At 35.8% G+C, this 25,126-nt stretch overlaps 1 protein-coding gene across 3 annotated transcripts in view; it reads left to right on the forward strand.

The window, feature by feature from the left end:
- LOC136878809 (cell division cycle and apoptosis regulator protein 1) overlaps window positions 1-24,538 on the forward strand; it is a 351,110-nt gene extending 326,572 nt beyond the window's left edge. For all 3 annotated transcript variants that reach the window (XM_067152300.2, XM_067152302.2, XM_067152301.2), the window contains 2 exons: window positions 5,842-6,077; window positions 19,773-24,538. In XM_067152300.2, coding sequence (XP_067008401.2) covers window positions 5,842-6,077; window positions 19,773-20,126 — 590 coding nt within the window. In that variant the 3' untranslated portion in view covers window positions 20,127-24,538. The remainder of the gene's footprint in view (window positions 1-5,841; window positions 6,078-19,772) is intronic.
- Window positions 24,539-25,126: the final 588 nt, after the last annotated feature.

Raw genomic sequence — 25,126 nt, forward strand, 5'->3', positions numbered from 1 at the left:
TAGGTAACACTTTTGCCATAGGTAACCTGGGGTTCATATTCATCATCTTCTGAATTTAGTCTTCATGGAGGATGAACGTAGAATTTTTCAATAAAGATTTTAAACTTTTTTGTATCCTAGCTGTGGGGTCTTCATTGACTCTGGAAAACGACTCGTCAGAGAAAACTTCTCTGTTTTTTCAATGTAATCTTTTCTATCCAATATTACTGTACTGCCTTAGTCACAATAACGTCATTTTCTTTTACTTTATTCCTAAGATCCCAGTTACATTTAACCTTGTCAAACGGAATATTGGTTTTAAGCTGACTAACTAACTGAGGGAGTCTTTTCTTTATTTCATACCTAAGATCGTCTTGAAAATCTACAGGGGCTTTTGGATATTAGATTCTGCTTCAACGATAGTTGTTATGATGTCATCATCTTCGTTAAAACTTGGCCAATTAAATTTAGGTCCTCTTTTAAGAGTATCTAATTCTTGGTCTGTGAAATGGATTGTAGAAAGGTTTTTCACTGAATTGACTGAACTTAACTTGTCTTGTACCATTAAATGATTTACTCCAGATTTTCTATTATTAATGCTATTGTTAAGAACCTCCATATCATGATTTGCCCTTCTTAAATTATCTAGTTTCTTGTCCAATGTGGCCTGTTTCTTACTAAAGATGCATTCCATTTTATTTGCAACATGACATTGGAATGTATTCCATTCTGGAGGGACCAGCCATAAGGGGGCTTCAAGATGAGCTAAATACAACTTTTCATTTAAGAAGAATTTCTTTCTGTAAAGAAGTTATATTTCATTTTTTAACATTGAAGACAACAAAAGTTTTTGCAAGAAGTGTAAATAATGTATTTATATTTATATCTTTTACATTTCTCAAAAATGTCCTTAAAAAGGCATTGGGTTCTTCCGTTTTTTTCATTTTCTGAATTTTGAGTTTTGTAATCTGCCACATGATTTTATGGCTAGTGAAGTCTCAAATAGAGACAAAACATATCCCTAAATATATTTAATATGTTTTTTAATTAAATAGTTCACTTGTAAAGTGATGTGTATTGATTGGGTGGACCAAAACCTAACATTATTTCTTAGTTTTAACTGTATCAGTATGCATGTATACGATGAAGTCCGTAAATTGTACAATATAGAATACTGTAGCAAAGCACAGGCACATTTGCTAGTATATATATAAAATAACTTGTCCTGACTGATTCATCATCGCCAAGCCAAAACTACTGGACATACAGGAATGAAATTTTGGGTGGTCACTAAGGGAGGATTTTTGGATATTCTGTCGCAAAGGGGCGGGAAGGGGGGGTGAATTTTTTAAAAGTTATCTATATCTCAAAAAATAAACAGTTTAGGACATGAAAATTGGTATTTGGAATCTCTTTTAATAAAGAAACATTTTTTTTTTTTCATTTTTCGATAATCCTATTAAAGGGGGTGAATTATAAAAACAAGTATATCTATATCTGGAATGTTTAACAGTTTACAGACTTAAAAATTGGTATTTGGAATCTCCTCTAAAAATAAAGAAACGCATATTTTTGTTTTTGGAAAATCCCCTTAAGGGGGTGAAGAAAAGGTTAAAAAGGGGTTGAATACCTTCTAGGATAATACTTATATTTTAAAAAAACTGAAGATGTTACAGACGTGAAAATTGGTATTTGGAATCTCCTTCAAAAATAAAGACACACGTTTTATTTTTCGAAAGTTCACTTAAGGGGGTGGGGGGTTTGAATTATTAAAATGAGAATATCTACAGTATAATTAAAAAAAGTAACATGTTTTAGACATGAAAATTGTAGTTTAGAATCTCCTTGAAAAATAAAGAATCACTTTTTTTTGTTTTCAGAAAAACCTCTTAAGGGGGGATAAAAAGGACTGGAAAAGGGGTTGAATTCTTATGAGGATACTTATATCTCAAAAACTGAAAATGTTACAGGTGTGAAAATTGGTGTTTGAAATCACCTTTATAAATAAAGAAATATGTATTTTTGTTTTCTGAAAGGTCACTTAAGCGGGGTAGTGTGGAGGGGGGGGTGAAGGAGTTGAATTATTTTTGTTACCGTGGTTTGGTGGATCAGCAGAGGTGAAAGAAGGTGCCGGGGTGAATGGGTCTAACTACAAAGCCGAGATATGAATTAAAATTTCATTAAAGGTTATATTTTCGAAAATGACAAAACTTAACAATTTTCACATAGAATTTAAAATTTAACAAATAATAACAAGTCAACAAATAACCGACAATCAGGTACAAGACCAGGAAAAGCCAAGATTCAGAACAATTCTGGGCCTTACGCCCCTCGCTTTACAATTTCCTTGAACTTCTAGCTCGAATATACCAAGCACAATACTTTCAAGGGCAACAAACCCCTTCATTCCAGGAGCACTTGCTCCAAATTGCAATATTTAGCCTTCCAAGACCCACTTTACCATTACAAAATATGAAACAGGGTTAATAGGCTCTGGGGTACCTTAAGGCTTATTCCAGGCAACACCAAAGAAAACTTACACACTCCCTGGCCTTATATGGCCCAATCTCACACTTTGAAACAGGGGTATCTCGTACCCAACCTACAGGGCCTTTACAGAAAGAACAGGCTAAGTAATTAAATAGCCCGAACACAGCATGAAGGGAGGGGTATGCTTGCACTCCCTAATATGAACATTAAAACCACCACGGAGGCTCTAGGCCTATGAAACAGGGGCTATTTCTAAACTATGGAGGTGACTCGTATAGGAATTACTTTACCGCATTACAGAATGAAGAAAAGTTGAAAAGACGTAGTCCCCTCAAAACCAAAATGACCGAGCTCGATAGCTGCAGTCGCTTAAGTGCGGCCAGTATCCAGTATTCGGGAGATAGTAGGTTCGAACCCCACTGTCGGCAGCCCTGAAAATGTGTTTTCCGTGGTTTCCCATTTTCACACCAGGCAAATGCTGGGGCTGTACCTTAATTAAGGCCACGGCCGCTTCCTTCCCACTCCTAGCCCTTTTCTGTCCCATCGTCGCCATAAGACCTGTCTGTGTCGGTGCAACGTAAAGCAACTAGCAAAAAAAAAAAAAAAAAAAAAAAAAAAAAATGAAAGGGAGCTCGAGAGGGTGCATCACTCTCTATCCCCGAATTACATTTAAAGATTTATGAAGTTATTACAATAAGTCGGCAGAAAGTTACATCTTTAGGAAACCAGTTTACATAGCTAATGACTCGGACCTTTCCCTCAGGTTAAACTGCGGAGCTAGCAAAAAATAAAGATGTTATGTGGCCATTACCTTGACGGTGTACTGCTGCCTGATGAAAGAGGCGCCTCCTGCTTTACACCTTCACTCTCAGAAAGACGACGATGAAGTGGCCAAGAGACGTGAAAATCTGCAGTTTTTAAACCCTCAGTGAAGATTCGAGATCTTTCATGAATCCTCAGAACACGCCCACATAAATTTTATTGGCTGATACAAAATGGAGAAGAAACACAGGATAGGTTAGAAATTAATTACAAATATTTGGGATTGGCTACATTCAAAACTGGCGAAAAGGAGGGAAATATTGCCAACCCAGAAATAAATGAACATCACTTAGTTACCAGAAACCTAGAGATACAAAACTTCTTCAAATTAAAAGTTCATTCACTTCGCACCAGGGTGCAGGGATCTTAGGTTTTAGTAGTGACACCTTGGGAAAAAAGTTCAAATTTATTCCATTATCAGTTGCACATTTTTATCAGTAGGAGAGTACTATTAGGCGCAGAATTAGAAAGCGCAGGATAGGGGTGTACCTCCCGGTACAATTTTTATGAGGATACTTGTATGACAAAAACTGAAGATGTTACAGGGAATCTCCTTTATAGATAAAGAAACACGTAATTTTTGTTTTCGGAATATCCACTTAAGAGGTGGGTAAATCTAAGTTAAAAAATGTTGAATTCTTTACATGAGGATACTTATATCTCAAAAACTGAAGATGTTACAGAGGTGAAAATGGCTATTTGGAGTCTCTTTTAGAAATAAAGAAATATGTATTTCTTTGTTTTCGGAAAATCCACTTGGTGTGGGGTTGGGGGGTGAACAAATTGAAAAGTTAGTTGAATCATTTGATGAGGATACTTATATCTGAAAAAAAATAAAGATGTTACAGACGTGAAAAATGATATTTGGAATTTCCTTTACATATAAAGAAACACGCATTTTTCGGGGAAAGTCAATTTGGGGGTGGGAGTGGAAAAAAAAAAAAGGAGTTGAATTCTTTTTATGAGGATACATATATCTCAAAAACTGAAGATGTTACAGTCTTGATAATTGGTATTTGCAAGCTCCTTTATAAATAAAGAATCGCGCATTTTGGGTTGGGATTTAACATAACGGGGAGTGGGGGGTGAAAAAGGAGTTGAATTCCTTTTATGAGGATACTTATATCTCATAAGATGAAGATGTTACAGACATAAACATTTGTATTTGGAATCTTCTTTCAAAGTAAAGAAACACGTATTCTTTTGTTTTTGTATAACCCACTTGGCGGTGGTGAATGAATTGAAAAATTAGTTGAATTTTTTGTATGTGGATACTTATATGTAAGAAAAACTAAGATGTTAGAGACCTGAAAATTTGTATTTGGTATCTCCTTTAAAAATAAAGGAACACGTATTTTTTGTTTTTGAAAAATCGATGTAGGTGAAGGATGAAAATAAGTAGAGGAGTTGCATTCTGTTTATGAGGATACTTATATCTCAAAAACTGAAGATGTTACAGACGTGAAAACTGGTGTTTGGAAACTCCTTTAAAAGGAAATGCATTTTTTTTTGTTTTCGGGAAATCCACTTAAGAGGGTGAAAAGAATTTAAAAAGCAGATGAATATTTAAAATGAGTATCGGTATATGCACAGTATATGTCAAAAACTTAATGTGTTACATACGTGAAACTTGGTATTTGGAAAGTCCTTTAAAAATACACGAACATATTTTATTTTTGTTTTCCGGAAAAGGCACTTAACGGGAGTGAAAAGAAGTGAAAAAAGAGTTAAATTTTTTGTGATGGTACTTATATCTCTGAAGATGTTAGAGACATGAAAATCAGTATTTTGAATCTCCTTTAAAAATAAACATGTAATTTTTTTTCTGGAAAAATACAACTTAGGTGGAGGTGGGAAAAGGACTGAAAATTGGGTTGAATTATTTTTATGGGGATACTTATATTTCAAAAACTGAAGATGTTACAGACGTGGAAGTAGGTATTTGAATCTCTTTAAAAAAAAAAAAAAAACATGGATAATTTGTTTTCAGAAAGTCCACCTAAGAGGAACCGAAAAAGGGGGTGAATTTTTAAAAATTAGCATATCTACAGTACATCTCAAAAACTTAACATTTTAGAGATGTGAAAACTGGTATTTTTAATCTTTAAAAAATTACAAAACATGTATTTTTTGTTTTTGGAAAAACCACTTGAGGTAGGGGTTTAAAAGGACTGAAAAGGGAGTTGAATTATTTTTATTAGGATACTGATATCTCAAAAACTGAAGATGTTACAGGAATTGATTACTACTGTACCACAAATGTAAGATAATTTTCAGGTCTGGAATAAGATGTATTTAGCACAATGAGGACAACTAAGGAGAGAAGGTAGTTAAAATTCCACTCACAGCCATTCTAGTAATGGTTTTCACTAATTTTTCACTCCAAATCCATTTAATTGACAGTGTGATACTTATAAGCCACAAGTCATCCCCCATGTGTAATACACCACACAAGTATTGCAATCAGTATTCACAAAAGAGGCTGTTGGCCACTGAAGTTCGTGTACGATTTTTTTTTAAAGTATAATGTTGGTTTCATTTATGTTCCAGGATATATGATGCATAAAGGTGCTCTGCTGGATGTAGAAAAATTAATGGAGCAGCTGCAGCGGAGTGAGAGGGCACGTCTCGAGACTGAAAGCAAAATGATGTCTTTGAAACAAGATCTGAGTGAATTAAAGGAGACGGCAAAACATTCTTCTAATACTGTGAAGGAACTATCGTCCGAATTGCGAGAGTACAAACAAAAGTTACAGGAAACAGACCGTGAATTAAGTAGATCAAAGGTTTGTAGCTATACTACATCTATAGTACTAATATTATGAAGAGAGAAAGTTTGAGAGTTTGTTTTTTATGTGGAGGTTAATTTTGAAAACTAGTCAGTCAATTTCAGTAATTCTGCTCTGAAATGCCATGAAAATTAGCAAGTAGGCCTACTTACGTGACAGGTATTTCATTAATCTGAACTGGCAATAGGCTCGATTCCCTGTAGAGCGGAAGATTCCTTGTCTCTTGCATTACTAGAATCTTCTCCTAAATTACAAATTTGTCACATTCCACGTCAACTCATGATTCAGAAAATATTCTGATAATCACTACTGCATGCAATTAACATTGATTCACAGATTAAGCCTTTCAAATGCCATGGGAAAATTATATTTCCGAAATGTATTGCAACAAGGTGCATTTATATTATTCAAACAATGAACTTGGATAACTCCCTAGAAAACATGACTTTACGCAATGAAAGGGAAAAAAAGCACGATTCAAAGATGAGAACAAATTATGCTGGCTCCCGTGTGCAAGTGTTTTATTTTTTGCTTTACTGTACTGTTTGCATTTTTAGATGCCTTGTACTTGCACGGAAAGTGCCGGACACCCTTAAAACATTATGGCTTATCGAACTTTCCTATGAAGAAGGGAGAAAGTTTTCGCTTCCGTCTGCATTGTAATACAGTACAGTGACCCCATCTCCTTTCAAACCATACGTCCATCTGGACAATATTGCTCGGTACGTACTAATTAATTATGATTATGAGCCTTGCTTTTTCGCCAACTATCGGCATCGGCAGTCTTCACGAATTCTGCTTCTCCGCACACTGCCTGCTACGTGATATTGTGGCGTTCCTTAAAACGCCAAATACAAAAGAATATACGATTTCACTCAAACTTAGCAACTATGAAGCACACTATAGCTACACCGAAGTGACTGAGAGTGCGGAAAGCTACTCCTGCACGTTCCGGAAGACGCATTCTGTCATGACGTGGAGAAATTTTGAATTTAAATTACTCTGTAAAATACTATTTTTTTTAATGTAAAGCAGTTTATAATTAAAAGTCGGAATAGTTTTCCATTTAAATATCACGTGTGGGGACAATTTTATTCCATCTGTGGTTACACAAAGCGTAACTGTACACCCAACATAAAAAACTAGGTGAGCCAGGAGTGTGTTGCCAATCACAACGCAAATAAAACCCACACCCCAATTTCGTTCCTCAATTTGTTTAAAAAATAAGCGCTGATTATTCGCGTAAATATGGTATTTTTATCGTGTATAGACTTGTCTGAATGTGTTAAAGGAAACTATTTTAATAGTTTATGTTGGGTCCACCTTGTCGGTACACTTTTAATAATGATTGAAATTATTTATTTCATCATACATGTTTCAGGAAAAATATCCATTCCCTTCATCAGTGATGTCAATTCAAGGAATAAAACATTATCTTTTGTTTTATTTACAATTTAAAGGAGTGTTGTATCCTAATTCACCATATCAATGAATTAAGGAAACTAATGAAATATTATGAAAATAACCATTACATAAAATTCAATATATTGAGCAAGAAACAAATGATATTGGATAGGAAGTTCCAAAATTTACTTGGTAATAAAGTAAAACACTTTAAGAGTAATAAAAAAAAGATAAATATCCTGGATGATAAGGAACATAAGTTCTTTGAACCTGTTAGGAATCTAACTCAAGTTAAATTTGATGTTAATGAAATGAACATTTTATGTAAAGGGCCTAAATTCAATTGGGAAAAGGTGAATTATAATAATGGAAAAGATTTGATCATGTTAATAGCTAAAACTGAAGTGGCCATAGCTAACCTACCAGTTGATCAACAAGTTAATCTTAGGTACAAAGTTGGTAGAACATCATCCAATATGATAGAACATAATGTAGAGAACTATAAGGATTTGAATAAGAATATTAATTATTGAAGATTTGATCATGTTAATAGCTAAAACTGAAGTGGCCATAGCTAACCTACCAGTTGATCAACAAGTTAATCTTAGGTACAAAGTTGGTAGAACATCATCCAATAAGAATATTAATTATTGAAGAAGAAGAAGTAGAAGATAGATAGATAGATAGATAGATAGATAGATAGATAGATAGATAGATAGATAGATAGATAGATAGATAGATAGATAGATAGATAGATAGATAGATAGATAGATAGATAGATGATGATGATAATAATAATAATATTGTTGTGACATAAGCTGATAAAGGTAAACTATTGTGCAGCTAAAAAGACAGGATTATATTGAAAAGACTAAGAATTTTCTAACGAGAAATAATTTTGAATTGATAAAAAAAGATCCCATGTCATCTATACAGAAAAAACTTAAACAATTCTCAGTAACATAACTTTTTTATTAGACTCCAAAGATACTAACTCTCTAGTTAACATGAGTCCAGAAATACCTACTTTAAGGGCGCTACCAAAAATTCATAAACAAGAAATTCCTATTAATAATATATTTATTGCAGCCAAATAGCCATACAGAAAGAGAGAAAAATAATACATTTATATACACTGTACTCACGCACTTGCGCCTTGGATTGCATATTCTTTAATTGTTTTTGTTCTTTTGATGCAGAGTTCTACGTGGTAGCGTTCACACATGTATCCACATAGTTTGCACTTGCATGTCTCTGTCGGCTCATGGTATGAGGTGTTGGTACAAATTAGATGGTGGACACCATGTACTGCCAGTCTTGTGAACACGTGCCTCATCTCGAAGTTGGATGTTGTCCATGTCCGGTCTATCATGGCCCCAGTTCCTATTGTTATTATTATTATTATTATTATTATTATTATTATTATTATTATTATTATTATTATTGAATTTCCCATTACAAGCCCTATTTTACAAGTAGTATATTACGGCTATAGATAGTGAGACTAAGTTAATACATGACAATTCAATTAAAATAGAGATGACTTATAAATTAGATGGAGAATTTTAACAAACACTTTATAACAACATCTTCTCTGAAATACCATAGTGAGAGGTGCTTGGTATTCTATATTACACATGTTTAAATGCATTAATAATTCATATCTACTCTTGTTAAAAATCAGACACTCAAATAAGAGATGAGGAACAGTTTGTTGCATTTCACAGGTACAACTGTAGGGCTTCTGAACACTGATTCCAAACCTCTTGAAGTATGATCCAAACTTTCCATGTCCTGTCAAAAACTGAGTTGTAATATGTTCATGTTGCAAAACCTACTTTGTAATCTGTCTTGAATATTTGGAAAGAACAACTCTCTTGTTAGCCGGCCATTATTGCTGGTGATCCATTGGTTGTTCCACATATCTTGTGTATACTCCCTCAGTTCCTTTTTTACATGAGACAAAGGAGACTTTTCATATATCAACAAGGCGTCAGAAGAAGTAGTACCTGCTTTGGCAAGTTCATCAGCTCTCTCATTTCCTTCTACTCCGTCATGACCTCGGACCCATTTCATGCAGATATGGTTACTGTAGCCTAATATGTGTGATCTTATATTAACAGCTACAGGATGAAAGTTATATTTTTCTTGGATTGCTCTCAAAGCTGCCTGAGAGTCACTCAATATTTGTGCAGCACAATTGTGTTTTTTAATCCACATAACTGCCTGTTGTATAGCGCACAATTTGGCTTGAAAGACTGAACATGAGGGAGATAGTCTAAATTTTTCAGCATGCACCTCACTGTTATTCTGTAGCACTACAAAAGCACATCCTACAAGCCAGCCATCTTTTTCTTTGCTAATCCGGGATCCATCCGTATAAATATTGTAATGATGTTGTGTGTTGCACACTTCTTGCACAAGATTATTGGCAAATTGACTTGGGTGACCTGCTGTCAATGCATTAGCTTGCAGTTCAGGAGTGACCGCTAATATCCTATCAGGATACAAAACACCTTTTTTTGTTAATGTGAGCTCAGCTTTGGCAATGGCTGTAAATGATGGAACTTTAAAGTTATGTAGATTTAACAAACTAAAAATTCTGGTCATTTCGATTTTCAAATTTTCAGAAAAGCTACCCAGACAGATACTATTATCAGAAATGACTGCAATCATCCAGGTCAACATAAAAAGGCAACAATTTACAGCGTAATTAATAGAGCTATGAACATACCTATATCTAGGAAGGATTATAATAGAGAGATAAATATAATCCACCAAATTGCTCATAACAATGGATACTCCAGAAAAAATATTAATAGAATAAATAAAATGAAAAATGAACTAAAAACAACTTTAATTAAGGAGCGAAAGGAGATAAAGAAATGAGCAGTCCTAGCTTTTCGAAATAAGCACTGTTATCAACTGGCTAAAATTTTCTGAAAAAGGAACATAAATGTCACATATAAAACAGATAATAATACTAATAAGATAATTCAGATAAAATAGAGAATAAATGTATATTTAATAAATCAGGAATTTACAAATTGACTTGCCAAACATGTAGACGATACATAGGACAGTCTGGAAGAAGTTTGGCTATAAGGTACAAAGAGCATGTTAATGCAGTCAAACATAAAAGATATTCAGCAATGGGAGAGCATATGATTGAAAAGAATCATAAATTTACAGACATTTCTAACTACATGGAGTTAATACATTAGCCAAAGAGGGAAAATTCATGAATGTGTTGGAAAGTTTAGAAATTTATCTTGTTTAAAAAATGACCTTGAATCAAGTTTAAGTGAAAGAAGTACAGAAGAGAACCCATTGTATAGACTTGCTTTTTTGATCATTTAAGGAAGAAAAGGAAGAAAAAAGAAGAAAAACTTGAAGATCTTAAATTTATTTAGGTATTCTCATTTCAATTCATCAAAATATTATATTTTATGGAATGATCATTTTAATATTTCATTAGTTTCTTTATTCATGGATATAGTGAATTAGGATACATTACTCCTTTAAATTTTAAGTACCGGGCGAGTTGGCTGTGCGGTTAAGAGCATGCAGCTGTGAGTTTGCATCCAGGAGGTAGTGGGTTCAAACCCCACTGTCGGCAGCCCTGAAGATGGTTTTCCATGGTTTCCCATTTTCATACCAGGCAAATGCTGGGGCTGTACCTTAATTAAGGCCAAGGCTGCTTCCTTCCCATTCCTAAGCCTTTCCTATCCCATCGTCGCCATAAGACCTATCTGTGTCGGTGTGGCGTAAAACAAATAGCAAATAAATTGTAAGTAAAACAAAAGATGTTGTTTTATAACTTGAATTGACATCACTGATGAAAGGAGTGGATATTTTTCCTGAAACATGTATGATTAAATAATTTCAATCATTAAGGTAGATCATTAAGTTCTCTTTAAAGCTTTCCTATATTTGGTAACACATGAATTATTCACTAGAGTAGTAAAGTACTAATGCATAGTTTAATATGGACCCAACATGAACTATTTTAAATAGTTTCCTTTAATAAATTTAAATGCCTTCGTGTCGGAAAAAATCGTATCTAGTTTTCCGTATCCTGTTGAATAGTTTTTATTTGTATATTCAGTAGTACGTTTTCTCACTTTACGCATTCATTTTTGTCGTCCCTTGCAGAAATAAATGTCTTAACAAGGTTTTACTGTATATAAGTCTGAGTGTTGATCTTTCTTTCTTTCTTTCTTTCGACTCTCAAGAACTTTCTTGTTGAAAATGAAGATAAACATAGTCATTATTGTCAATTTATTTAGGAACTGTTCGTTTTTAGAGTATTGTTATAGTGATATGTAACTTGTATTTTATATTGTTTATATGTAATTTTTGTACGATTGCCCATTTTCACGATCGGCTGAAGATGACGCACATCAGCATCGAAACTAATACAGAATAAATAATATGTTGTAACTTAATCTGAACAACAAATTGTATTGTATTGAATAGGTAGATCATTAAGTTCTCTTTAAATCTTTGCTATATTTGGTAACACATGAATTATTCACTAGAGTAGTAAAGTACTAATGAATAGTTTAATATGCTACTACAAGTCTATTTTCTCATAAAATTAGTACAGTTGAACCTCCCTTCTGCGGACACCGTCGGTTCCGAGGAAAAATGTCCGTTACGAGAGGTGTCCGCTAAAATAAGTTTGTAAAAAATAATCGAACATTTTAACGGCAAAGAACATACACCTTAAATATAAGCATACATATCTTTATATTTATTATCTACTAGCTGATGTACCCGTGCTTCGCTACAGAATTCTACATTGTATACAGAATTCTAGGTTAGGTAGTGTACACGTTGTGAGCAAGATTGTATTAAATTGCGTGGCTCTTAACGTTACCCTAGAAACGCGACGGGGAAGTCACCAAACGTCTTTTCTCATATGAAAACTGTGTTAGGGAATTTTCATTGTAATGATAGGCCCGCTTGCCTACCATCAGTCACCACCAGGTTGGGGAGTTTTCATTATAATGGCAGACACTCACTCTCCACCAGCCATTTTACATCCTCAGAAAGACTGTCTTAGTGGTTTTTCCAACTGAAATGAACATAGGTCACTGCAATGACGTCAGTAGGAATGGCGTGATTAAAAGCAATACTGTCATATGAAATACTTCATCAAATGAATGGAATGACGAAGTCGCAGACAGTTCTGATCCGTGAACACTCTTCGTCTTTTTTCTGCAGTGCGGGGTGGAGTGGGGGGAAGGTGAATAGTGGAGAGTCCCAGGGCAAAAACTATGCCTTTTTACTAATCTGTTTCCGAGGAGTACCCGATGAGTCGGAAAATCTCAATTCACTACAATGGCAACGGAAAAATCTATCTCATTTGGAGGCAATTTTTTCCTCCAAGCCAGAGGAGAAGCCCCCTCTTCACTGCTAATTTGGAATTAAATGAATGTAGAATTTAATAAAAGTGAAGAGGAAGAACCTTTTCTTAAGAAACGGCTCTTTTCAGGGTTGACTTTTGAGTTATTTAGTGAATTGTGGTGCTATAATTTGAAATAGGCTTACATAGTCATTCTAGACCATGTCATACTACTACTACTACTACTACTACTACTACTACTACTACTACTACTACTAAGTGAGCCTCTGCCGTAAGTGTGCATACAGCTTATTCAAAATAGCGCGTCAGAGTAGGGATTGAATAACTGGAATACTATGATGAACCAGTGTGTTACGTACCTGCAGTATCAGAAAATGTATGAACCAGAGGAAAATGAAAACCTACAACCTGTTTTCCAGTCATTGACCGGGTCAGGGACGTAATAAATGAAGCATAGGCTATTAGTACGATGGGGTCGCCACTCCCAGTGATACATTAATGACTGATAGATGCTATGAAATGAGACTGGAGAGTGTTGCTAGAATGAAAGATGACAGGGAAAACCGGAGTACCTGTAGAAAAACATGCCCCGCCTCCGCTTTGTCCAGCACAAATCTCACATGGAGTGACCGGGATTTGAACCACGGTTACCAGCGGTGAGAGGCCGACGCGCTGTCGTCTGAGCCACGGAGGGTACATGAACCAGAGGAATGGCATGGTAAAGAAGAAAGTTTTCCAACTCCCCAGCTATTTCCCGCCAATGTTCAGTCGGGCTGTTTTACTCGGTACGCAGTAGTAATCCCATCTATCGGAGTTGAGCGGGACCATAAGAAACGAAGAACATCACAACAAACAATGGTCAATGTAAAGTTATTGTTGATCAGTGTTATGCGCTTTCGATATTGTAGGCCTTCTGAAATACCACTCTTATCATAGTCGGTACAGTAAAACTGAATGAAACATAAATGATCGGAAATGGTATTGTCTATAACTTTTGTTATGTAGTACTGTAACTTTTTGATGATAATATTAAATAAAATCATAAATAAAAATATATAAATAAAATTACTCAAAAACTTAATAAAATTAATAAGCATAATTAACCGAAATGTCTGTAATATGGGCGCCAGAGTTCACCAGAATGGATCCATCGAATTTAGATAAGAGCATGATAAACTGTATATCCCAGGGCGTGTACATAATGCTGCATACTGGTACATCTGCTGCAGGCCTTACCTAACCTCCTGAAAACGACTAATTAGGTAGGAACTGCACCTAGGTTCATCAATAACACTGATTCTAAAATAGCTAACTATATTCTTAACAGATTCCGTGCGTGAGCACCTCATCAACATACAACATTATACATATAATACACACATAAAATATTGCTGGAAGACTCCATATTTACAACAACAACAATAATGAAAATCGTGGGAAAACGAAAGCGAGAACTAAGCTACCATTTGTAGATAGTCCGATGAACAATGTACATGTATGAAGATAAATACCCTTCACTGTCTCTATATCAATTCGACTTACCGATTCTCATAATCGGCAGTTATCACATCACACAGATACTGTACCTTGTACTACTGTGTTCACATATTTTAACACTTGTTGTAAAGATATATACACACGTCTGTCGATCCTCAACATAAATTTATGGAAAGTCTGAGATAGCTTTCACCAACATATAATGCTAGGCCGCCACAAGTGCTACAATACTTAATGCGCAAGCACTCTCCACAATCATCCACTTTCCACGAACATAACAAGACTACGCTCCACGAACGTTTGAAGTCCAGTCCATTGCAGCCGTGTCACTCCAGTACCGTGTATCAGCACCAATTCCTTCCCGTACATTGCGTCAGTTGTAGTTCTCTTATACAGTGTCACTGGTTGTAGTTATCTTCCTTCTCGTTCCTTTACAATCACCCCGGTTGCCGCCGTATGATCAACCTTTATAGACATCAACATCCCCCTCCTCTCAGATGATACGTCTGGATTGGTGCTTGCCAGCCAATCATGAGTGAACCTCTTGTCAAGACATGCCCTGAACTTCTCCTTTCTCCCAAGAGATAAACAAACTCTGGAGTATATTCCATGAGTCACCAAACTTTCCTAATACAACAACAAGCTCATCTCATCAGGCTGGGATATATACATGACTCATTGAATATCCCAACACAAGTACATCACAACAAACACTGGGGTATCCACATGACTCAACCAAATTACCAGAGTTATTAAAGCAATGTTTTCCCACTCGTGCAAAACAAATTACTCATACCTATATATGTGGAAATCTTCCAGCTTACCAATATAAATGGCAAATTATACAAATGAAATACTGATAATAATAATGATAATAATAGTAGTAATAATAATAATAATAATAATAATAATAATAATAATAATAATAATAATAATAAATCGAATACTGACAATAATATCTCTAACTTCTACATATAATTCGGGGGTGTGATATATGTACTATCACAGTACTTTTCGATAGCACCAATAACATAGGTACCGGTATTTAACACGTTCAGTACCTGCTTCTGAGCGGGACACTTGAATGCCTGGACCAGCCATTTTCATGCCCGACACTCTTGACGTGCATCACTTAATAAAATTTACAATTACTCCTAAACTATGAATGTTACAAAAATGATACTTCGTGCTTACCTCTAGTAAATATTTAGGGTGTGATATCTGGTGTCACGGGCTTCAAAATACATCTAATTTTATACAGCCTATCTGTATTTTCGGCATAATGATTACTGTCACTGAAGTGAAGAAATGAAATAATATGAAGGAAGCGTATTCGGAACATTGTTTTAGAAAATATCAGAGTATGAAAAACAGGGTCTTCGGTCCAGTATATTTTTATATCAGGATTTTGGACTAATCAGTTTCCACGATTGCATGATCAAATTCTTTGTGAAAGGCCGGGGCGCCGCACTTATCACTTGACTCGCGTATAGATTGGTCTGCTCACACACATACTGATAAAATTCATCATTCATGAAAATACTCACGTAACTCAAAATATCCTGCTTATTTTCTATTTGAATATTTATAACTGAATTCTCTGTAAATAGTGGAACAGGTGGACAATAACTAGGATGATATGTATCAGGCACTTCACCTTCCTCTATAGGCCTATCGGATTTGGGAATCGGAATTTCCTCGTCACTCTCACTTTCACTATCTGAGTCTATTTGAGGAATAAGTTCATCACCAGAATAATCATTGTGAACAATATCTAATAATTTATCTTCCGTAAGAAACTTTGTTTTATAAGCCATTATACTACACTCGGTAAGAACGACACGCACTGCATTGAAATCTCAAGTACCGACTTGACGCGCGAGGAAGTGCTGAGATATTCCCGCTAAAACAGCTAAGATAACATGAGCCCACTCAACGCTAGGGTTATCTCAAAAAGGTAAACCAACTTCCTGCTACAACCAGTAACGCTGACTAAGGCGTAAGACTACATAGATGACGAATATAAACAGCATTGCTTAGCGCGGAACATTAAACGTCTTACGCCGTCCGCGGCCCGCAGCATAGGAGCAAGCTTAAACGTCTTACGCCGTCCACGGTCCGCAATGAGTTAAAAATTAAATTTTAGGCGCCTTCCCCTAAACTACCATTTCATCTCGGGCGAATAAAATTATTTACAGCCTAGACTGTAGTTTCTTATTCCCCGACTCTGTATAGTGGTTTTCATTAAATTCTGTTAACCCATTTTCTCGTGGTTAGGCGTTGATATGGACTTAGCAACAAAACTACAAAATCATGAATATCTGTGTTATCATAGCCGGTAGGTAAAAATGCATAAGACGTAAATGATCAGAAAATTAATTCTATATAACTTTAGTTATGTAGTATTTATCGATATGACCACTAATAATATATTTTCTTTTTTTTTTTTTTTTTGCTAGGGGCTTTACGTCGCACCGACACAGATAGGTCTTATGGCGACGATGGGATAGGAAAGGCCTAGGAGTTGGAAGGAAGCAGCCGTGGCCTTAATTAAGGTACAGCCCCAGCATTTGCCTGGTGTGAAAATGGGAAACCACGGAAAACCATTTTCAGGGCTGCCGATAGTGGGATTCGAACCTACTATCTCCCGGATGCAAGCTACTAATAATATAAATATTTGAGAATTGAATTTTAGGCTTTCCCCTAAACTACCATTTCACTCAGCCTGAATAAAATAATTTATAGCCTAGATTATAGCGGCTCGCTCCCCGACTCTACATACCGATTTTTATTAAATTCTCTTCATCCGTTTTCTCATGATGCATGTACGTACATACAGACAGACAGAAATTACGGAAAAGTAAAAACTGCATTTTCTTATTACTGTGCACATGATCGATACAGAAATACCATTCTTTTCAAATTCTGAGCAATGTACAGACAAAACTCTTATTTTATATATATAGATGTCATTTCTGTGTTAGTATTTCATAGAGAGGTATTATAACTGATTTGACATCATTTAAAAACATTACAGCTTCGTGAAGTAATCCCTTGTTACTCATGTTTAACAGACAACTGAAATGCTATAGTATTTCTGTCTCACTAATTGGTACCTATACTGTCCTTTCCTTTTCAAGTTGACTACCTGAGCTCGACCTTATCAGCGACAATCCAAGTTATGAATAGAATGATGCATGAAGGGAAGAAAATCCCCAGGTAACTTGTGAGTCAACAGTCTCTGGCAGTATTTCTGGGCAATTAGAATTCTTGGAATAGGCCTATACACCACTAGGTAGAACTGCATTCTGATGTACCTTCTCTCCCCTTGCACTCAAAATAGTACAAACATTCAAAAGGAATGTCTGAAGAATGATTTTAAAAGAAAGGATGACATGTGGTCCAGCGTAATAAATTGTCCTGCAATGTGTAAAATGTCTGCTAAATCAAGTGTACGGGACAAATGGCGATGTCTGCTGTCTGGAGTTCGAGGTGTCTGCTTAAATGAGACCAATTTAACACTTGTCTTTTGTAAAATAAAATCGGTTCTGAGGAAAATTGTCCGTATAGGGAGGTGTCCGCTGAATAAGGGTGTCCGTTAGGGCAGGTTCGACTGTACATTCCTTAGGGTCGAATTCATAGACAGCACTAGCTGCCTCTGTGGATCAGCGGTAGAGTGTCGGCCTCCGGATCCCAAGATAGCGGGTTCAAACCCGGCAGAGGTAGTCGGATTTTTGAAGGGTGGAAAAAAGTCCATTCGACACTCCACGTCGTACGATGTCGGCATGTAAAAGATCTCGGTGACACATTTGGTGTTTACCCGACAAAATTCATTAAATCTCAGCCATAGACGCCCAAGAGAGTTTCGGTTTACTCGGTCTGCCATCTAGTGGTGGCCTAGAGTAAAACGGAACGTCGAAATTGACGAGCAGACAGCCAGATGGCGTCAAATTGAAATGTCTGCACACGGTAGCTGAGGCCATACGATTATTATTATTATTATTATTATTATTATTATTATTATTATTATTATTATTATTATAGACAGCACTTATACATAAGTGCCCCTTATAAGCCAGGTTTCATTTCATATTACCTACTTAAGTGTCCCACTTATTGCTATAAGTGGACGTTCCGCAGACACTTAAGGGACTCACTTATGTTGCAGCAAGATGGAGGATAATGATTTTACTGAATGTTGCATTTCATTCACAGAATGCTTTCCGCGCATACAGTAGAGATGAAAAATCCTGTCGAAATGTAATGCGACAACAGTTTAAAGAAGGTTTCGTTTTAGTAAAGTGAGAGTTATGAATATTCTTGTTCCTTCGATTGAGAGAGTGAACATAACCTCTAGAGGACTCACTATCTAACCATTAATGAATATATTGTTTTGAGACTTTATGCCACCTCTTAATTTCAGGTTATTATTGTTATTATTATTATCATCACCATCTTCATTACCGGTATTTCGCTTAATTAATTGCAAACGTATTACAAGTGGATAAGTTATCAAGACTGTAGGCCTATGGAATAGTAGAGAACTATGAACTATAGTTCTTATGAAAAATAAACGTGTTGCACTACCATCATTTATTTTAAGATTGATTTGTGCTAATTATATGAGGTTAGTCAACAAATCGTTTGCCGGATTATATCAGAAGTTTCTATAATTATGGCATCGCGCATCAAAACATACTATTTACATTTGATTGGGGAAGTAATTAGGCCTATTACAACATAACGACTACGGATATATTTGTCAAATCATTAAAAGCGTTGTCAGGCTAGATATTCTACATTTTGATGAATATTTGTATAGGATCGAGTACCTGGATCGCTATAAAAATATTAAGAAGAAAATTAGACTCTGAGCATTTTCGCATTGTCCACAAGTTTTCCCCACGTCATTCATATTCTGACGTGAAACTGCGTCGGTCTGCTTGTTCTATATTATGTGCATATACTGTACTTCGACACAAGTTCTTGCAGGTGCCATCTCAGCTCACTGTTTTATTATACATTCCGATAATCAAATACAATATAGACGATCTTTTAACCTAAAAGATGTCGCGCGTGGTCGCGTGATGTCCTTTGATAAACAAAACACGATAGATCATCCCACTATTGGGTAGCCAGAACTACACGATCCAGGAAGCATGGGCATAATATACAGCATTGTCTCATCTCCAGTGAATACTTACTGTATCAGTGAGTTAGCTCTGTAAGTGCTGTCTATGAAATGTAAACTCATATAAGTGAATACTTATTATAAGTGATCCCTTATTACTTAAGGGTTCCACTTATGTATAAGTGCTGACTATGAATTCAGCCCTTATTCTCTTTAGAAGCATGGCATATAAGTGTGGAGATTTTGTTCACAATTTACTAAGTAATTTTGGCTATTTTCTTCTCTGCAGGCAAGTGCTGACGCTTACTACGGAACTTTGAAGGATATCCATAGAAAAATCACCCCAGTGCTTTCTCATGACACAGAGGTTAGTGAAGTACGAGTCAAGACAGAAAGTGGACATTCTGCAAAGAGGTCAAGCCCAAGTGCAGATACTGTTAAGGGTGAAAACCGCTCTGAAAAGAAGGCTGAATATACAAATGGCAAGAAGGAAGGTAAGGAGAAGCCAAGTGAAGAGCAGCAACATCAGCATGATACAAAGGTCAAAGAGGAGCATGAAGAAAAGAAGTCAAAGGAAAAACAAAAAGAAGAGGAGAAGAAAGATGATTCAAAATCAGAAACAGTTGAGATGGAAGTTGACTAAACCCTCGTATTTGTTGTGCTTTTGTGTGTGGGACAAGAATTGTTGCCCTCGACATCATGGTATTTCTTACCCTGTTCTCATCGTTGTAAATAATTATATGAAGTACAAGTCAGTTGACACTGTAGTGAATGTGTTGTGTTTTGTTGTTTTCCCAAAACAGTCGTAGTCTATATCCTTCAGAAACAAGTGTTATATTTCAGAAATAGTGACAATGGAGTGACCTTAAGTGGATTGTGTTGGGAAAGTATGATTGTTATTTTTTTGTGTACGTTTGAAACTAATAAACTCACAAAAACTTACCATGATAAATGTATTTTATCGTGGATTACGTAACTTAACCAACATATTATTGCCTAAAATGAAAGAGGTTGTGTAATCATCTCGGAGTAAGTTAAAAAAAACTCTTATTACTGTACGTTTGTACCTAAAAACATAATTAAGTTCGTATAAATTTATGAAGTTGCAGTTACTAGCTTTAAGATCTGTGCTTTTCATAATGTGAAAGTTTTCCTTATTTTTTAGGAAAACCTTTTTTTAAACACTCAAATCTGTGATTATCTTTTGATATTCAGATTAGCTGTAAGAATTATTTTATTGTACTTTTAAACTCTATCGATACAAAAAGCCAGTGGTGTAACTAAGTAAAACAATGCCCAGGGTAAGGCATGATTTGGCGCCCCCTCCAAATATTAGGATGTTGCTTAAAAATCTAGAATTTGGTTATGTAAGGCAAACAGTGCATAGCATTTAGTACACTTAAAATTGTATTTAAAAACACAAAGACTTAAATTTTAAACTGTACATCACATGTGATTTAATTGCAAATGTCTTTAGCTTATCTTTAAGTACATATCATAATTAATTTGGTTTTAATGAAAACAAAACTGAAGAAACTAAAAATTAATAGTTTTCTTGCTTGTACTGCAGCAAAGTAATCAATTATTTCATTAAAGTTAGTTCATTCTAGTTTATTTATTACAGTCAAAATGCATCTCCCAGCCCTCCCTCTCTCAAAGTGGCACTCAGGGCATTACCTGACTGTCCCACCCTAGTTATGCTCTGTTATTAATTTCAGTATAATCTTATTCATTCACTAAATTTTCCATTCTACCCCTTTTAAAAGATTTCATCATCTATATTGATCGATTTCACTTCCAATATCTGCTGTAGTGTAGGCAGCCATGATCATAACATAATCAGCTGATCGACAATTTGAATCTGAATTTTGCTCTTCTTTTGTTCCCAAGCCTTCTTAATTCTACAGTATGCTAATACAAGCAATACATACTGTGAAATTGCAAGAAAGGTCCATGGATGCTAGATAACGACAGTTATTGCTGTCAGGTGCTTTGGACTGGAATGGAAACAGTCATGCGCTAGGGTCAGGAACATGTTAAAGATGCACACACTGAAAGTTATGTCTCGAGCTTATTATCTTTCAAAACTTAACGACAAAGTAAATGGTTGCAAGGCTTGGGTCATAGCTATCAGCTTGTGTTCAGGAGGTAGTGGGTTCAAACCCCACTGTCGGCAGCCCTGAAGATGGTTTTCTGTGGTTTCCCATTTGCACACCAGACAAATGCTGGGGCTGCACCTTAATTAAGGCCATGATTGCTTCCTTCCCACACCTCGCCCTTTCCTATCCCATCATCGCCATAAGATCTATCTGTGTTGGTGCAACATTTAAAAAATAAAAATAAAAATTTATGGATTGATCTATATTTGGATTGGCAGCTATGGTTATAAAACCTTTGTCAGTTTGTTTAATGACTTCTGCTGCTCATTCAAAATATTGTACCAAGAAAATTATGTTATTGCCAGTGATTATTCATAAACTGCCATATTTTGATAAAGAAACTTAGCATTCACTGTGAATTTAATTTGGCTGTACTGTACGAATGGTTTTCTACACTTCTTTATATAGATCGTAATGTAACTGCATGCATTTATAGAAGCATGATACTTCTTTTTAATCCATGAATCATGAAAATTTACAATGGAGTATTAATGTTGATTTCTTGTTAAATATAAATGTATGATCCAATCTAAAACTTGCTGGAAAAATGAACAATGCAATGCCTGTTATAAATGCAAGCCTCTGCAGTTAAATGGTAACTTAATTAAATGTGTTAATGATCAAACAGGAAAGCCTTTTGAATAAAAAAGAAAAGTTAAGGAGGCAGTACCATACCAGACAAGAAATACCACCACCCTAAGTTAAAATTTTGGATTCAACCATAATTGGTAGAAGATAAGAAGACTGGCTCTGTAGATATTGTGGTTAATGCTGGAGGGATTTTTCAACCAAAGAAGTTTGTTACAAAATCTTTGGATGAACAAGATTGTTTTTCCTAGCCAGAGGAATTAACTACGTGTGGCTAAACTTCCCAGCCCAGACAGGAATTGAACTTTGAGCCCTATCAGCCGGAGGCCACTTCATTCCTGGATGGCTGTATAACATTTTACCTTATGAACTTGTCTTCTCTGCTTGTGTTGTAGGATTGAAATCCATCCTGGTCAGTTGGTATTGAGAGTGCTTAAATGTGACAGCTGATGTCCAAAGAAACTAATTTTTGGGACAAAATTATGTCGTTCATGTGTCCCTTGAGACCAGTAGTAAACACACGTCATTTTCTTTTCCCTAGTAAATGTTGAGTGTTATGGTGTCATATCAATATTTAAAGTGAGTTGCCCATGCAGATAGGGGCGTGCAGTTGTTGGCTTGCATTTGGAAGACGTGGGTCCGAACCACACTGTCGGCAGTCCTGAAGATGGTCTTCTGTGGTTTCCCATTTTCACACCAGGCTTACCAGGGCTGTACTTTAAGTAAGGCCACTGATGCTTCCTTATCACTCCCAGCCCTTTTCTATCCCATCATCCTCATAAGACTTATCAGTGTCGGTACGACGTAAAGCAACTTGTGAAGACAAAAAATCAGCATGCCATGTGCCACCTTGTATATAGATGTTGATTCCCATAGGGAACCTGAAATATTTGTCCTGAATGACTATAGTTGGTCCCTTATTGGACATTGTCCATTTTCCAGCTAACTCATTCCTGGTTGCCAGCATTTCGCCCCAGTGTGCTAAGCTGGGCTCATCAGTTGGTAAATAGCACACCTACCAAGACACATGGCTAGTGCATACCGTGGAGGCCACTGCATAGGCTACTTGGAGCCACCGGTAGTGCCGATGCACTATGGGAGACTTTATCTCATTTGCAAAAAAATTATATATAAATTTTCCAGCTAACTCATTCCTGGTTGGCAGGACAGAAAAATGTCCATTATGCACTCCATCTCATATCAGCATTTAAAGTGAGTTGGCCGTGCAGATAGGGACGCACATTTGTTGGCTTGCATTCAGAAGATGTGGGTTAGTACCACACTGTCGGCAGCCCTGAAGATGGTCTTCTGTGGTTTCCCATTTTCACCCAGGCACACCAGGGCTGTACTTTAATTAAGGCCACTGATGCTTCCTTACCACTCCCAGCTCTTTTCTATCCCATCATCACCATAAGACCTATCAGTGTTGGTACAACGTAAAACAACTTGTTAAAAAAAAAAACTGCATTTGAAAGATTTCTGGTGACATTCATTATTCAAAACTGAATAAAATTTATTTCAGCCATAGGTCAAACAAAAAAGTTCATATTTCTCTACCATACAGTAGTGTAATACAGAATATCGAAATTAGCAAGTAGGCACCTAAATGGTATTAGTCAAAAATGCCTGTGCACGGATAGTGAGGCTGTACGTATTTTTATGTTTTTATTTACATATTGTGGCCTTCATTGGACCACTTTAGTCAATTTTATAATAAAAAGGAATTTTCAGTTTGCTGTCAGCCCAATGCTTTTTTCATTCTCTCAGATCTATTATTATTAGTTAAATTGTTACCAAGAGAATTTCTTTTTTCAAAGTTTGTGGAATTGCACATTATTATTCATCTTGATTAAATTAACAGATTTTTGTGCATTAGGCCTACTTAAATAATTTAGTTTGGTGTTGTAGTAGGACTCGAATCTGTCCATCGAAAGAAGTTCCACTGTTTATATTTCTTTATTATTGGAACAGTAACTTCCCTCCTCCCCTGCCTAATAACTTGGGGCCACAAAATTGGCATACCTTTAAACTCCGACTATGAGAGTGGGATTAATTAAGGCCTTTCTGATCCGTACCATGCACAACTGTTGGCATTGAAGAGTTAATGAAGAATTTACCTCGCATGAGCTGGTGATACATTTGCCCCACATCAAACAATAGTATTCTTGTTACAGAGGCCCGTATCTTGCCATAAGCATTTTTATGTTGGTTAAGTTTGTAATTTTAATATGTTCACTAAAATTTTGTGCATATATGTGAGAGGAATAATTTGTACAGATGATCTAAGATTATAATGCTATATGTATTATTGATCTTTCATTTCCCCTATTGTAATCCCCAGATTGAATAATGTTTTTTACTAAATACTGGAGCATGTTGTTACAGTATTTTAGTGTAGCAGTGCAGTATTTGAAACCTGGTTGAGGTCTGAATAATATACAGGAATGTTTATGAACCAAAATTTTTATTCTTATAAATGATTGGTGAGAAAGCTAACAGGACCACCAAATTGCCTGAACCATGAACCCTGTCCCCAGAATCCCCATGAACCTAATCCAGTACTCTTCATAACCATATACCATTATGATCTCCACAAAATTGCGCATTTTGAAACAAACATTCGCTCTTCTCTCGACCTCACCCTACTCCAGTGATCTTCTTCCAAAATCTCAAAAGCATTCTGACTCGCTATGTACCATACCAATCCCCACCTGCTTGTGTCTCCTTACTCTGTGAACACAAGTGCTGTAAAGCCTACAATCTACTTATATTGTACCTGCAACTACTACAGTAAAACTTGCTCAAAGCGGAATTGCAAGGGACCACTTATTTTTATTTTTTCGAATTAGACAAGTTTCCTCATTATGAAAAACATAGGTTTTTTTGCCTTGAAACA

Source organism: Anabrus simplex, chromosome 8, assembly GCF_040414725.1.
Source record: "Anabrus simplex isolate iqAnaSimp1 chromosome 8, ASM4041472v1, whole genome shotgun sequence".
Lineage (NCBI taxonomy): Eukaryota > Metazoa > Arthropoda > Insecta > Orthoptera > Tettigoniidae > Anabrus > Anabrus simplex.